This window comes from Bombus impatiens, unplaced genomic scaffold, assembly GCF_000188095.3.
Source record: "Bombus impatiens unplaced genomic scaffold, BIMP_2.2 scf_0969, whole genome shotgun sequence".
NCBI classification, from domain to species: Eukaryota; Metazoa; Arthropoda; class Insecta; order Hymenoptera; family Apidae; genus Bombus; species Bombus impatiens.
Window position 1 is genome coordinate 672,564 of NT_177388.1, and position 13,022 is coordinate 685,585.

The 13,022-nt window shown below is 34.9% G+C and overlaps 1 protein-coding gene across 5 annotated transcripts in view; it reads right to left on the reverse strand.

Annotated features, from left to right (window-relative positions):
* Positions 1-4,268: 4,268 nt before the first annotated feature.
* The window catches only part of LOC100746831 (uncharacterized protein CG43427), a 158,713-nt gene continuing 149,959 nt past the window's right edge, over positions 4,269-13,022 (reverse strand). For 4 of the 5 annotated variants that reach the window (XM_012391192.3, XM_033323421.1, XM_012391193.3 and 1 more), the window contains 10 exons: positions 12,608-12,835; positions 11,062-11,423; positions 9,518-9,893; positions 8,786-8,842; positions 8,227-8,549; positions 7,285-7,525; positions 6,271-6,473; positions 6,014-6,186; positions 5,663-5,827; positions 4,269-5,333 (listed from right to left, as the gene is read on the reverse strand). In XM_012391192.3, coding sequence (XP_012246615.1) covers positions 5,311-5,333; positions 5,663-5,827; positions 6,014-6,186; positions 6,271-6,473; positions 7,285-7,525; positions 8,227-8,549; positions 8,786-8,842; positions 9,518-9,893; positions 11,062-11,423; positions 12,608-12,835 — 2,151 coding nt within the window. In that variant the 3' untranslated portion in view covers positions 4,269-5,310. The remainder of the gene's footprint in view (positions 5,334-5,662; positions 5,828-6,013; positions 6,187-6,270; positions 6,474-7,284; positions 7,526-8,226; positions 8,550-8,785; positions 8,843-9,517; positions 9,894-11,061; positions 11,424-12,607; positions 12,836-13,022) is intronic. The other variant, XM_033323420.1, reaches the window with a different exon arrangement.

The window sequence follows — 13,022 nt, forward strand, 5'->3', positions numbered from 1 at the left end:
ATGGGACAAATTTTTCCTCAAATCGCTTTTTTACGAAGTTTCAAAGTCATCGATATTTTTTAGAATGGAACCCTATATTTTCTTATATAATTCATGAATGCACTTTCTCATTTTCTATGTAAAAGTATGAACACAATTTTGTGTCACAAAATCTACTAGAATGTAATGATCAAGAATTTGATGGAATTTTTTGCGCAATGGAGTTTAGCTGAGCGTTCAGGATTCGAATTGCAATCTTTGCTTAAAAAGAATATCCGAATGAATATCGTATGCCTCGCTCCATATCGTGCTGTCGAAACCATAAAATAAAATATCTAGGATTTTCGCTGTTATCATAGGAAAAACCAATCAAACTGACATATTTATGACTCTTCGGATTTCAATCAAATTATTTAAATTTCACAGTCTTTTTGGAGAATCTTTCAAACTTGAAGTTAAAATAAAATGATATAAATTATTTCTATGCTTTTATGAATCACAATCTACGACTGATGCGTAAATGCAAATTTATATTATCATTACATAATATCTATCAACTCCCACGTTACCATGATAATAATATAACGATTTTTTATATCTAACCTGCACATGTAAACGTACATTCTATATTCCTAGAAAATAATGGAAAATAAATAGAAAGGGAGAAATAGTTTGCTGAATATATGTCAATGAATATGTGAAATATAAAATTAATGATTGTTGTATAATGTGCGCATTATGAATCATAACTAGATAACGTTACCTTTAAAATGCAACCAAGTCTGGTCTCTGGAGCCTCGTCAACCGCTATGGGACATGCCGTAGTTTCCTGACATGTAACAATAGTTGTGGTTGGAGTGAAACATATATGCATGTAACACGGCGAACGACCGGTACTTTTCCTGCAAAAGTTTCAACTAGATTATCGATGACCAAAGTTCAAAGCTACATAGTTACATAGGGCCTGTCTGGGATGAAGGTATCGTTATTTTATTCACTCGATACTTTTGCGTTGTTCTCTCCTGGCGGATTCTGATTTACCAATTTCGCATCACCCTCCACGCTTTTTCTTGTGAAAACGCGATTCAGTTAGAGCGGTGTATATTAGCTGCTAATGATTGAAAAACAGTTCAAGAAGTTATGTTCCTTTTTCTAAGAATTCACACTATATTGTTTAAAGGATTTTCTACTAAGTGCATTCACAATCTTTTTCTGTTCCTCTTAAATGCGTTTTCTGAAAATCTTTCTAGGAATTCTAAGAATTTTGTAATACTAGTCCTAATATTATTTGTATAAAGATCACAGGTGGAAGACACGATAATCTAGTAACTCTGGTTTTTTACAATCATATTATACTCTTCATCAAAATCTGCAACTCTGGTTTTTTACAATCCTATTATACTCTTCATCAAAATATAATGTCGATATATGTCAAAACTCTACACGCACCTACTCTCCACATATATTCCTGGAATTGCTCTTTTAACATAAATATTTGTTCGTTCATATTGCATTCGTGGAGTGACGAATAACGAAAAATAAAACAGAAATAGAGGAAGTACGTCGCTTAAGTTGACACAGTTATGTTTCTCGTGATGATGGACAGCACACACTTTGACATTTAATGGATCTACCACCTATAATTCAAACTAGCTCGCGAAATATTTGTTGCCTGAAGGTTGAACTATTCCACCGATTCTATCGAAAAAGTAATTTTGTTCCCGATCGCTATCTAATGTGTAGCATACCGAAATAGATGTGCGTCTGTTAATAGAAAATATTCAAATTAACTACATTGAAAAGGTGATTCGTCAAGTTAGATAGCTTTGTAGGAAATCAGACTACTAAAAGCAGTCTGTTTTTCGACGAGTGATGGTCGTTTGATATTTTTCTAGCATTGACAAAATCGAAAATTACTATGAAATTGCTCGGTGTTTCTAGAGCGGAGAATTCTTATTCCTTAATCTAGACTTCGCGTGCTGTTCGTCTATGGTAAGGAAGAAACGATAGAAATCATAGTTTTGAGAAAATTAAGGACAATCCTTATATCGTGGACGATCCTAAGGTTTTGTAAGTTACCGGAAAGAGCTTGAATGATTTACGGTTGCGTGCAAGTATTGTATCGAATTGATTATCTATTCAACGGGTAAATTTTATGGTCGACAAGGATCTAAGCAGTTAGAAGTATTACGCTCCAGTTCGGAATATCTATTGTATGTGTTTAACGAACTGAGGATAAAAACGTGTCTAACATCTGAATATCTTGTAACGGTATCAAAAGACTATCAGAATTTCGAAATTAACTTGTATTTTAATTTTTATTAATAGATTCTTCTAACAGTTTTCTAATAATTTTCTACATTAATCTTCTTATATATCCTTGCAGAACATTTTTTTAAATCTCGAGATCACGTTGAATCTGTTTCAATGGGATGACGTGATTCTAGATCATTTTAAAATATGAATCTTGTGTCTTAAAACCGAGCCAACATAAAATGAATAAAAATAAGAATGTTATGCAAAACTTCAATTAAAACAATTTTAGCATATTCCATTTGCAATTTTATTTTCAATCAATTTACATTATCGATTTCTGTTTCCTAACATTGTAGCTACGAAAAGGAATTCCAAGCACTCGTTTATTATTTTTTTCATCTCTATCTATCTCTCCACCTATATTTTACGACTTTATGAAATGTAATGAATTTGAAATGTTTATAACATTATGGTAAGCTATATACATATATTGCTCGGTCTGTAATGGCTTAAATTCGTTTTCCACCCCAAATTTCTTTCTTTGAGCCAACCTATCGGCAAAAGCAATTATCAAAACTGCAGACCATCAAACCGGTGCGCTCAATTGTCTGTCTTCTATAATTCTATAACATGACTGGGAACAGGACGTTCGATTTATCAAAATTGTTGAAACGTGAGACTCGTGTCATCGCGATTTATCCCCGTGTGATGAACGTGCACACGTTCGACTATTGAGGGATGTTACTCGAGTTACTGAAACTGATCAAGCATGTCGAGAGGTGGCTGAGTAATTCAATTCCCCGTGACGAGCTGCAACGCAGTTCCAGCCACCGATTCGTCTCTCTTCGATGCCGGCTTTTCACGCTGTTACGCAATTCAACCTAGAATTAATCTTTTCCAAGGAAGCAGGATGCGGCGAAATGGATATCCAGCTACCGTGTGCACGTGTATTATACTCTATTCTGTTTGTGAGACTCGTCAATCTATGCCTCTAATTCTCATAGTCGTGATGTTGAAGTTTCTTCTGTGTTTCAACACGTGTGAGAGAGTTGAGTGAAAGTTTGTCGAATGGAAAGTGTTGTGCGAATTCTTGAAACTTTTCCTGTAAAAACATGCATATAATGTTAGATATAATTCAAGGTCGAGAATATCCTTGTTTTGGTAAATTGTGTCTTAGACAGAGGAATTTGTTAAAATTTCAGAAGTTAATTTCTATCAATAAATACATTTTCGAAGTTTCAGAGCTTGATATGTACATTGTAAGTAGACGAGACCAGTGTCGAAATCTACTTATTATAATAAATTTGCTCTTCGCGTCTTTCTCCTGGATTTAAAAAAATGAAGATGAAAAAGATGGAAAGTAAGTAATTCATAGATTATCTATAAAATATATCCCAGTTTTTATTACAGTCGAAACTGCTAAGTTCAAGTAATTCAAGGAATAGGCCAGTAGATAAAAGAACATTACTGTTTTCAAACTTCTATTTTTACTTCATCTCGTTAATTATAAATAGTTTAGGAAACTTATGATTCATACATGATTAACTTTTTCTTTATGTAAGTATTTTAACTAATGTTTTTACCGAGAACTTTATTTTAGATGAAAGGAATTTATTAACGTTGAATAAACAAATTCTTTGACATTTATTAACTTCACTATGGTAATTACTGCGATAAAACCAGTTATGAAAGTTTTTAATAAAGTTCGCACGAGGAACTAAAGAGTTCATCAGGAATGTATCTTTCAGAAGTTTAAAACGTTCGACGACCCTTAGCCTCTTATTTTTCGACGTCAGCAGACTCTCTTTTTATCTGACTAGCTATAGTCTCTGCTAGTTCTTTTACGAGCATCAAAGGCTCTAAATATAGACTGATGATGGATCATCGAAAATTTACATCACAGGAAAAGATCCACCATGTTTGCGTACCTTTTTATTCGCTACAATCAAACGGTTAAACTACCGTATAATTAATTCAGTGAATTTTATGCAGGATGTATTGAAGCGACAGGAAATCGAGGTAAGATAACCAACTTTATCGCTATAATAAACATTTATTCTCAATAATATAAAATTACATGTTCGCAATAACACGAGACACATATCATACAATATTTCACAACAGCAAGTATGCGTATGCGATGCGATATGACGGTTGCACACGACGACTATTATCGATCAAAGGGGTAACAAAAAGTAATCGTCGTCGAATTGCGCGACGCATCGAGCATCTTTCATATTTTTTCTTTGTTATTTCGTCACAGTGAAGGGAAAGAAAGAACACAAAACTCGAGCCTAATTGCATCTCGTTATACAGCTTTACAGTTAATGGCGCTGTACTACCATAATAATCAACTAGAATCTAAATGATCGCTTGTGAAATACAGAGGCTTGTGTTATTCCATTTGATTGAAATCATCTACTGATTTGTAAGCATTTAGAAGAAAAATTAGAGAGAGAAAAAAACAATGAACAAAATAAGAGACAAGTATCTCAAAGGATTAGAAAAAGGAGGGGAGTGGGTGAGTTTCGTATTATAGCCGTCACACATCAAAGGGATTTTCTCTCATAAATACCACACGGAGTAACTATATTACAAAAATATACATATGAATCGTTCGCCGATATTTCGCTAAATCCACACAAAATCGACACATTTTTTTTCAGTGTGTCGACAGCTGCCATTTTTGCGATTTCTCAATTCACTGAATTTTATTTCCCTATTATTATGCTAATTACATAAATACACGTTTATTTACATGTTGCTGTCTGTACGTCCTAATGGTTAGTCGATTGAAAAGAAATCGGCGTGTTACGTGAAAAGAATCTTGATTCCATTTTTTTTTTTTTTTAATTAAAGCGCACATAGGAATACCTTACGTAAGACGAGGACTGCACGTCCATTTTGCTTCTCGCTCGTACCGTTTGTCAGACTTTTATGTACAGAAAAGAGTTGGTGCCGCGGTCGCGTATCACCGGTAGCTAAATGATCAACTATAACTTATAAAATATAGCTGAACGATGCTATATTCAAGTTAGTCAATGTGGTCCCATTAACTACTGTTTGGTTTTGGTTTCACACGCAACTGAACTTGACACCTGAAACATTTTATAATAATATATAGAAGATAATTTTTATGATAAATATAATAACAAATATAACATAGCTTTTATTATAAGATAGTAAGATTGAAAACGAAAGAAAGAACAAAATATTACAAGCTAATAGAATGTAGATTTGTTGTATAAAAATTCTTTACTTAAATACATACTTTATAATCTATAATCTTTTTACCAAGATTGTTTTGAAAAATAGCTTTTACGTTTATCCGTTCACTAATAAAAAAAAAAAAATCGTTGGCTGGGGATCATTGACGTTTACCTAATTTTAATCATAGGTATAAATAGGGTAAGCTAAATGTGGATACCGTCGTCACTGGAGTAGCAGTTATGGCAGTGAAGCTTTTGATTCCTAACGCGCACGTCTGTTCCCATTAATCCGTCACCGAGCCGAACATGACACACGCAGCATTTGAAACATTCCATGTGATAGAACAGCCGCAAGCTTTCGATAATCATCGCAGCGCCACGACCTGGTGATTCAAAATTAGTCATCTCATTTCATTTTCCAAACGATTTAAATTAGTATAATATAACAATGACTTTAAACTGAGTCAAGAATGTGGAGAGAAGATTGACAGATTTTTAGGCAAACGCTTCACAATCTTTTCATTTTTCTATCAAATATTATATTCTATAACGCATTCTTTTTTACGCACCTAATTCATCCCCACAATGCGAGCATTTTTTTTTCCCACTGACGCTTAACATTTTCTCCTGATTCTCGTTATTTATCGCAGGTGGTTGTTGAGGTTTTTGAGGCTGCATAACATGTTGCTGCGGTTGATGTTGCAACGCAGAGAGATGTTCCTGGCTGGTACTATGTTCTAATCTATAAAAATTCAAAGCGAATTGAATAAATAATTCCTAAAAGTTATGACAAATTTATAAGAAATTTCTTTGTTTCAATATTAACCTTCTTCTTGGCGGAAGAGGTTTTTCTTGCGCTCTGTTCTGTACTCTTTGCGTAAGAGTTTGTATGATAGAGTCAGGCAATGGTTTACTGTCTGACCTGGTAGGAGCCATAGCATAAGGAACTGACGTCCCTGTTACGTGCATTTGAGGTTTCCGCGGTGGCGATCGTTGATTCTTTTCACTAATCCTTCTTTGTTCTGCTTCCTATACATCATACCATTTATATTTGAGATTAATAACATTTATTATGCAGGTTAATTGACATTATTTGTTTCCTACAAAACATGATGGATTTATCATCTATTTTCAAAAGCTTATATCCTTGAATCTATTAGAATATTTCCTTACTTAAATACTTCATATTAAAATACTTCTATCTAATCACCAGGAGACATAAAAATCAGAAAATCGACAAACATAAACTTTTCGTATTAGTTCCGTGTGTAAATATGTGTAATTTTGCATTATACTTTCGCGTTTCTCGTATTTCACATTATGAATATCATCAGGTGTAAATTTTTTTTAAATTTGATATAATAAACGATTTGATATATGACTTGATAAAATTGTGAAAATTATTCGTGTTATATGTTATGGGATAAATTATTCGACTTTGCGAAAATTTGCGGCTAATTTTCCCTTCAAAGTGTTACAAAAAAGTAAAAAATTGAAATTTCGAAAAACCCTACCAGCGTTACCTGTAGAAAACTGTTACCTAACGAATGAATTTTGATTTTTTGATTTCAGATGATCCAGCACCAAGTTATCAAGGGCACCGCAATTTTCCGAGACACGTCCGAATAATTAGTGCCGTTGCCGTATTTTTTAATATTTCTCCGTGAAAATTTTATACAATATTCTTCGAATGTCATACTTTAATGTACTACTGGTTTTAATAATGAAATTTTAACTGTGTCGTCACAAATAATTCATAAAAACATGCCTTATTTTTGTACGAATTAACCTTACCCCCCCCCCCTTAATTGTCTCTTGTGAGATATCATAAAATATTTACCTGAATAAGCCAGTGCTGGTAATTCAAATCGTGAGCGCCTCGTGGCACGTCGCTTTTCCTTCGTTGAACCCATTGATCGCCTTGAACGATTCGTGGTCGAGGAACTGCACTGAGAGCTTGCAAGGTTTGCCTGCTCATCTGTTGACCACCATGGCTCGCGAGCGTCGTAACCGATGCACTGTGTCGCAAAGGAGCGTCCACTTGCTGAGGGATCGAATCTGCTGACGGAATTCTGCTGCTTCTGTTCATTTTACAATGTTATCCACACAAACTATTACTATTTCATTCGATCTTCGTTTTTATCGTTGCTTTTCGTTCTTTCAAATTTATAGAATCTGTTCAAGTTCCGAAACTTTGTACGACATTTAATCGCACGTCGTTAAGGTATTACTTTAACTTTGAATTTTATTACATTTGATCTTTAACTTCTATTGTAATATTATGTTAAGCACAGGCGATATCAACTGATCAAAGATTATGAATGACTGCTCTGCAAGCAGGGATTGTAACGATGTATCGTTCAGACAGACGAATGTTACATCAGACGCAACAAAGCGTAAAGTTTCTGCAGGAAATTAAGTGACACGATTTGTAGTGCTATATTTTATCTCTAATTTGCATTTCCTGTTAGTTACGATCTGTTCCAAACACCGACGTAACAATGTACTGTTGCAATTTGGCGAACTATCTAGAATTGAGCCTGTTCGATGTAAAGTTCCTATCCCTCTAACAGAATGCAATTATATATCTTTAAAAATACCATTTTGGAAATATTATTATCTTGTAATTTTTACATACATTTTGGGATTGGTTACAAATCATATTGTTAATCAACTTTTAAAATGTTTTACATAAAAACTTTTCTATAGAACCAGTATAAGTAGATAAAATAATTCTTTTCTTAATGATATACATTACAATTAAATTTTAGATGATATTTACCTGATGGTAACGTCCCTTTGCCTCTGTTCTATTAAACGCAGCGGTTTGGCTGGTGGTATAGGAGGAGGCGGAGGTCTTCTTCTTTGCACGTCTTGAAGTTGAAGATTTGGCATCGACGATCTATAATTCACCGATGGTTGACTCTTGAACTGTTGGATATTGTTCGCAGATGTATGCGCGACATCTTGCAAGGATTTCCATTGTTCTTGCAATTGTTCTGCCAATTTAAGCTGCTTTTGTTCGCGATACGCCAAGTTGTTTCGTTGGCGCTTTAATTCTTCTTGTTCTAACTGCAGCAACTCCCTTTCCACTCTGAGGACTTCCTACTCAGAGAATTAATTAATTCATTATGATTTATTATTACTCTAGTTTTATTATTATTTTGTTATTAACGTGGATTCTCCTTTACAAAATGTGTACGCTTTCGAATCATCTTTTTACTTTTACTTCGTGAAGCTTAGAAAATAAAAATTGTAATTCTTCTAAATTGCCTTGTTCTTGTTAGAAGCAAGCATCGAGAAAAAACGGCAAGAGTTACAAAAGATACTGTTTCCCTTACCCCGGAAGCAAATTCGTCTTCTTCGTCGTTCAAACCAGCACCAACCAATGACGTGTTCTGCGAATCATTATCAACGATAGTCCCGTTAACGTTTACAGTGCGATATACTTAATTTACAGCATGCAGCTATTTAGTGACTTTGTGAGAATATTTAGCGTTTCTTCGCAATGAAAAATATCCTTTCTCAATATAAAATATGGTTTCATCGTTTGATAAAAATATCGTTTCCTGTAAAAAGAACTAACAAATTCTAGTATTGAGAGTGGAAATATGTTTTGAAATTATTAAATCGTAATTCTTTAATTTCAACCATGGAACTATTGCCATTAGCTCATGAGCATTCAAAAATAATATAAATAATATGTAGCCCAATTTAAGAAAAGCATATCGAAGATCTCTGAAAGAAAATGATTTCGCAAGTTTGTTATTTATCACAATGTTTCACTTCTTCTGGACAAATAAATATTTTGCTCTATCAAATTTTCTTCTCCTATACAATTCATTCAGCCAAACGGGACTCTCTGTATGTATATGTATACTAAACACTTAAAAATTATTGCAAGATACAAAACTACAAATTTTCTTTTTGAAACTGGAAATGTAACTACCTTGTACCACAAACTTAATTCCAACTCGAGTGTTCCAAAGCATCCGCACCCACATAATAAAAACACCAACAAAAAAGACATATACATATAAATAAATAAAGAATACGAAAGTAAAGACCCATACCTCTTGTTCACGAATTTGGCTCTCCATGGCCCTGATACGTTTCTCTTCTATGCGACGAGCATCAGCTACTCTTCTCTCCTCCTGGATCTCATTTTGAATCCTGAGCTGTTCCGCTTGCGCCCTCAATTCCTCTTCTTGTCTTTTCTCTTCGGCACGCTTCGCCTCTGCTTCAGCCCTCGCCGCTTCCTGTTGCCTCGCGGTCTCCTCCTGCTGTTGTTTCCGCAACGTCTCCTCCTGCTTGCGTATGTTGTCCTCGTTCTTCCTCAGTGTCTCTTCCTGTCGACGTAAGGCCGCTTCCTGAGCGCGTTCCCGTTCTAGCTGCATCTTCTCTTCTTCGAGCTCGCGCAATTTGTGCGCCAATTTCTCGCCCAAGTCACTGTGTTGTCATGAATTTCTCGGTTATTCGACTTCAAGCTTAAGTCGACTTTATTTGTGATTTTGTTCTACTTGTAAAAAGGTTTACAGGATTCGAGAGAAGGCATAGCGATAGCGACAGTCAAGCGGCAGGAAAAGACCATCAGTGTGTTCAAGGTAAAAGTGTTTTATTTCATTTCATCACCGTTTGTACATTGTACAATGATCCCGGGATACAAGTTTGTTGTAGTTCCATTATGTACATATACAAGATATGCTTAGAAATATTGGCACGTCGCACAATAGTCCAAGATATGAATTTAGTAGCTCAAAAAACTTTCAGTGAAAGAAATAATCCAGTTTTCTATTCATGGATTTGAACATGTTAAAAGTAACTAGAAGAATAGAAAATTAATTCTCATGATTCAGATTTATTGAAATACCTATGTTTTAATAATAGAAAACATTAAAACAAACAAAATTAGGAATATTGAATCTCCGAAATAATGAAAAAATGATTTAACTTTGAAATGACTAATTTTGAAGTTATATTCTTAAGTCATGTTCGAAATTTTTTAGAAAATAATTTTAAGGAATCTATGATATAATGAACCTTTGTCTATTTAAATTTTTGATTCTGTTTTCTAAACCATTGAGCTATTGAATTCTGTTTATGGATTATCATGTGTTGTAGTGATCACTGAAGACGCCAGTTCATGAAAACCCTGACAGACATAGAACATTAGAATTTTTTAAAATTATCTAAATTTCTTGTAGTTTCCCTTATAATTAATAAAAAAATAAATGATAATAGTATTTTATTAAGCGATATTGACGTCTTCGGTTTCACTGGCATGCTTCCGACGGCAAGAAAAATTACAAGAATCTTCGTGCAAATATACAAGAGAGACATTAAAGAGGACCTCAAAGCACTTCCATGAAACTCAAAAGAACCGAGAAAGTAAGAATCCTTTAACTATCTGGAACTGTACATGTATAGAAAACCGATAAAGTTCAGAAACGAGTGTGTATTACATTACACTTAATCCTGAAGAGTGTACGAAGAAGAAGCGGAAAATTTACAAATTTATGTAGAGATAAGCGATATCGAGCCTAGTCGATTTTACTCTAACACCCTTCTTGACTGCAATACCCCCACACGATACAATTTTTCCCTGGATAATTCCTACCTGTTTAGCTCACGATTGTTGCCGTACCGCCACTGTTCCTCTTTTTCAAGGACCTCGATGATCTCCCTTTCTTTTTTTGTGATCTCGTCTTCTTCGGAAGAGGTGACGCTGGCGCCGAATGGTTCACTGCTTTGGCGACTATGTTGAGACATATCGGGGCTGACCGGTTGCTTCGTCCAGTCTTCGACGTGGCCCAGTTCGACCCCTGAATCTCTTTCGTGGCTGGAATCCTGCTCGTAGTTGCTGTCTGTGTCGTACGAGCGACGATGAAGCTGTTCGATGCGTCTTTCCTCCGCCAGAATCGCAGCCATGTCTGGTGGCTTTGTTAGAGTCAACTCGCGTTCCAGTTCGTCATCGTTTACCTGGAAATTGAAGCATGGCTCAGTATCGTTTGTGTGGTGGGATAGGAATTTTTTTTAGTTTGGTGGAATGTGAAGTGATTTTTAACTCTCGAAGCTTGGGCCCTGAAACAATAACGAAGGAGAGTTAAGATAGCTCTGAATGTATACACCGTCATCCATAAGTAATAGGCCATATCTTCATTTAATATAAGACGTGATAATTAGTTTGAGTTACTTAGGAAACGATTAATCGACCAAAATTTTCTACTTAGGTAAGATAATAATCTAACGATTCATAACAACTACTTCAGAGAATTAAATTATTTGAGATCTGAGAGTTAGGAGATAAATTGTTATTTGTTTGAAGTAATATAGTTTTTCGACCTGCCAAGATAACGTGTATTGTTCGAAATTTTTGGTCAATGTTACATACTAAGAATATTTTCATTATAATAAATATGTTTGTCTTAATTGTATGTTTTAATCTGTTGGATCAATCGTCAATTGTACGTTTCCTCTAAATGATAATGATATAACGAGCTATAAGCAATAAATCATTTTGATAGAACAACATAGTTTCTTCATTTACGTAATTCCTCTTTTATATTTTACCTTATGTGAAACATTACGTGTATTAGTTTTTGTAGTGTTTAATCACAACACCTACAATATTAATGGTATCGATTAGATAGCGATATCAAAAATTCTTCGACTAGTTTATAAAATCAAGCAAATAAAATAAAGACAATTTTTCATCGAACAAAAAAGTACTGAAATTATTAAGGAGACTCATTCGCAAGAAATAAACGCGTAGTAGTATCGCGGTCAACGAACGAACACGCGAGTCTCATCAGGGTAGGTTAACGCACAGCATAATTGCGAATGTGAGTTACGTAAATCCATTCACGTGCTCCAATTAATATCATTAAACGATGTTACGCCTGCGATATGATCTCTCGCAACGTTAAACACGGGTGCGCTAACGGCCGTGGAACACATCAGCTTCCGGAAACAAGTGAAAGCCACTGGAAGGAGGTGAAAAGCCGTGAGAAGAAACGAAAGTTACGATAGAGTGACGACGTTCCGTCGTGAAAAAAAATTTCGAGTCTCGTACACGCTTTTCCATGCTGAATATTTCAATATACGTCGAACGGAGAAAATCGGGAGCGATTTCATTCCACGTATTAGACACAACTGTCGCATACCCCTTCGATTCCAAGGAAATCAGAGCGCCTCGTGCGTAGTTCCTTCTTTATTCTGCGAGTAGAATTCAATCTTTTTAGAGGTTCCACTGGAAGATTTTCTTCGTCGCTGATGTCCACTGGTGGTGGTGGTGGTTTCTCTTTCGGGGGCTCCACGCTGGTTGGTGGCCCCAGAGGAAACGCCAAACCGGCGACTATTTCCTCGTCGCTTGATAAATTTAGTGGCAAAATCTGTAGAAGGAAAACTTAAAATGAAAAACACAAGAAAAATGCCATGAAGAAGACACACGATATATAACATTTTTCATTTTCCATATAAGAACGACTTTAAAATCATAATACAATCACATGAATCATATATTACGAAAACTGTTTTCATAAAATTTGGTTACGAGATTCTCCTAGAGAACAATATTTA